This window comes from Egretta garzetta, unplaced genomic scaffold (assembly GCF_000687185.1).
Source record: "Egretta garzetta isolate BGI_Z169 unplaced genomic scaffold, ASM68718v1 scaffold59, whole genome shotgun sequence".
Classification (NCBI taxonomy): domain Eukaryota; kingdom Metazoa; phylum Chordata; class Aves; order Pelecaniformes; family Ardeidae; genus Egretta; species Egretta garzetta.
The window spans coordinates 1,797,897-1,800,847 of NW_009267230.1; the positions used below are offsets into that span (position 1 = coordinate 1,797,897).

The 2,951-nt window shown below is 56.7% G+C and overlaps 1 protein-coding gene across 1 annotated transcript in view; it reads right to left on the reverse strand.

The window, feature by feature from the left end:
* The window catches only part of LOC104133890, a 9,545-nt gene extending 6,936 nt beyond the window's left edge, over window positions 1-2,609 (reverse strand). Inside the window, exon 1 of the mRNA XM_009647354.1 lies at window positions 2,498-2,609. Coding sequence (XP_009645649.1) covers window positions 2,498-2,609 — 112 coding nt within the window. The remainder of the gene's footprint in view (window positions 1-2,497) is intronic.
* Window positions 2,610-2,951: the final 342 nt, after the last annotated feature.

Sequence of the window (2,951 nt, forward strand, 5' to 3'; positions counted from 1 at the left end):
GGGGGGCACCAGACCCAGTGGGTTTCTGCTGCACACCCTCCCAACTTGCCCTTACAAGGCAGATGCCAGCACGGACAGCTTGCCCTCAGACCTCCGCAGCTGCACGCACAGCTCTGCCCACAAAGCCCACACCCCACCCCATGCACCCAGCCATTTCTGGGCACTTCACCCAAAATGAGCCTGCCTCATCCTGTCCTGGCAGACATGTCATGCAGACTCGCTCGCCCAGTGCAAACGGAGCCCATGCAGGACTACCGTCAGGGTAGGAGGTAGCCTTCCCTCAGTTCGGACGACACACCTCTACCACTGCCCACTTCCTGCCAGCCAGCATCCTTACATGGGAACACCACCATCACCACACTTCCCTTATCTGGCAGCAGGTTTTCACGCCATCGTCTCAACCCTGCACCCTGGTCCTCCCACATAAAGGACAGTGGCCACCACCCCCATCCTTTAAGACCATATGTGGTGTCCGGATTGGAAACTTCTTCCCCTGCAGCTGGGTCCCTCCCAGCACCCTCAGATCACACACTTCACTGCAGCAGCCAAAAGCCTTGAGAGTCCTGAAACCCTTGGTGCAGTCCAAGCCTAGGTAGGTATCCCTGGCACGCACCTTCCCCCCTCCCATCATTAAGCCCCCTCCCGAAGCAGCACACACACCCTCACACTCCTGCCCCAGGATCCTTCCCACCCCAGCAGAGTCCAGGCTACCTGCCCAGCACCAAGTGTTTGACCAGGGACACCAGCCAGCAGGGAGGAAATCCCTGTGCTTCAGGAAAATGAACCATGCTTCAAAGAGTAAATTTCCACCTGTGGGAAAAAACATTTGGGTTTTTTCCTGTGGGTACTTGTCAGGAAACAGGTCCCGAAGGCTGGCTGTCCCCAAGATGCTCTACAGTCTGAAAGGCTGGGCAGAAACACCGTTATACAGAAGGAGGACAGGGGATGCAGTAAGAGCACAGCCTGGTTCAGTCAGGAGGCTGACGATGACCTGCAATACAAGAGGACACAGTGGCAAGCAGGTTATACTCTTAAGGGAGCAGAAATCAGCAAGAAAAGCCGGGCTGGTGAGGAAACAGCTGGCAAGGCCAAGGCACAAGAGGGGACACAGCAAGTGGGAGCAATGGGAGCACGAGGCTGCCTCATGCAGACCTCAGTGGGGAGCAGAAGGTCAGCAAAACTGGGCCATGGGCACTGTCAGCGAGTAACGCCAGCCTTTGTTGTCTAGGTCTGGTCTAGAAATTGCATATGGGTCATTCAGATGTTGATGGTTGTCCCTGAACAGCAAGGACACAGGACACAAAGAGAAAGTGAAAAAAGCACACATCTATGGCAGATGCAATTCCTTGATGACACATGAAGAGCACTGACAGCAGCAAATGCCCTTGTAGGGGTTTGGCTTGGCATCAGGGCTTTCTTCTCAGTGCAGGTGGAGGCAAGATCTGCCCCTGCCTGCAGCTGTGCGGGGCTACCCAAAATCCAGACTCCAATGGCCTCCTTCAGTGCTCCAGACACCAGCGCATGGTAGAGGATAACATTCAGAACCTCAGTTTGGTGCCCCACACCTCTTCTGCAGACACAGATCCAAGAAATCCTCCCCAGCCGCTCAGACCCAACGCCTGTACCAAGCCCATCACAGCCCTCTCTAGCTGGCAAGGGGAGGAGAGCCGTGGCTATCGACAGGGCTCCTCAGGGATGGGCTGTGGGGAATGGGAGAGAGGGGCAGGAGCTGCTGCTGAGTTGAGGGGAACAAGCTCCATCCTGCCCTGGATAGCTGAGGGCTGCCCATTGCTGGAATGGCAGCATCCCTGCAGCCCACTTCTGCTCCCATTTCCCTGCACAGAGAATGACTCACACCTCAAGCCCCCTAGCCCCTGGTGCAAAGAGCAGCCGCTTCTGCTGTGCCCCATCGGGACCTCAACAGGTACAAGGCCAGCAGAGACCGAGGAGGTGCCCCTAGCCCTCCCAGCATGGAAAAAGAACAGAACAACACTGTTAAAGAACAATCCCACCAAACTACAGCTCCCCCAACCGTGGGGACGACTGGAAAGAGCAGGCATCCCAGCTAATACAGGGATTCATCCCACAGCTCCCCACGTCTTTGCTGAACACCACCACCACCTTCCCCTGTGATAGGGATGCTACCCAGATTGCTCCAGAAAGGCCAGCACTTCTCTGATTGCCCCAGTTTCGTCTGTCCACGACGCAACAAGAACCAGCCACCTCCTGCTCCAAGGGACGCTGCCCGCTCCCCAGAGGGACACTGCAGCTCCTGAGCTCATGGAGGCTTTCCCAGCACACTGAGGCTTGCTGCCTTCCATCCCCAAACAGAGCTTCACCCCACCACAACCCAACGGGTGCCCAAGTGTCTCAGGACAGATGCAGACCTCCCCAACACAGCCACTGTGGGCTGAACAGGGTAAAGCCATGTGGCAAATATGCGGGTAGAGAAGCAGCAAAACCTTTTCTGTAAGAGAGAGGCACAACCCGCTCTTACCTGCTTCCTTGCCTTCCCCCTGGTCATTGGGAGCAGGGTCCTTCTGTCTCCATGCTAGAAGCAGAGGGACGAGGACCAGTAGAAAGGCCAGAGCCAGCCCTCGCAGAGCCATGCTGGCATGAAGTCCCCGGGCAGGACTCAGTCTGAGCCGCTGGGCAAAGGGATCTGGGTAACCCAGCACACGAGAGGTGCAGACACAGAAATGAAACAGACACATAGGGAAATCACACTGTGGTGCAAAAAGCTTCCTCTTTGGAAAGAGAGCATCCCACTGGCCACAGGGCTGCTCCTCACCCACCTGCCTGCAAGCAGCAGGCACAGGCTTGATGGGGTCTCCTGGGTGCTCCAATCCAGCCTTTTCACCGGCTATCTCAGGCCCCCATAGCCCTGCTCCCACAGACACCTCCAAAACCTTCTCAGGTCTGCCTCACTCCTCTCTCCCTCCAGACTCAGT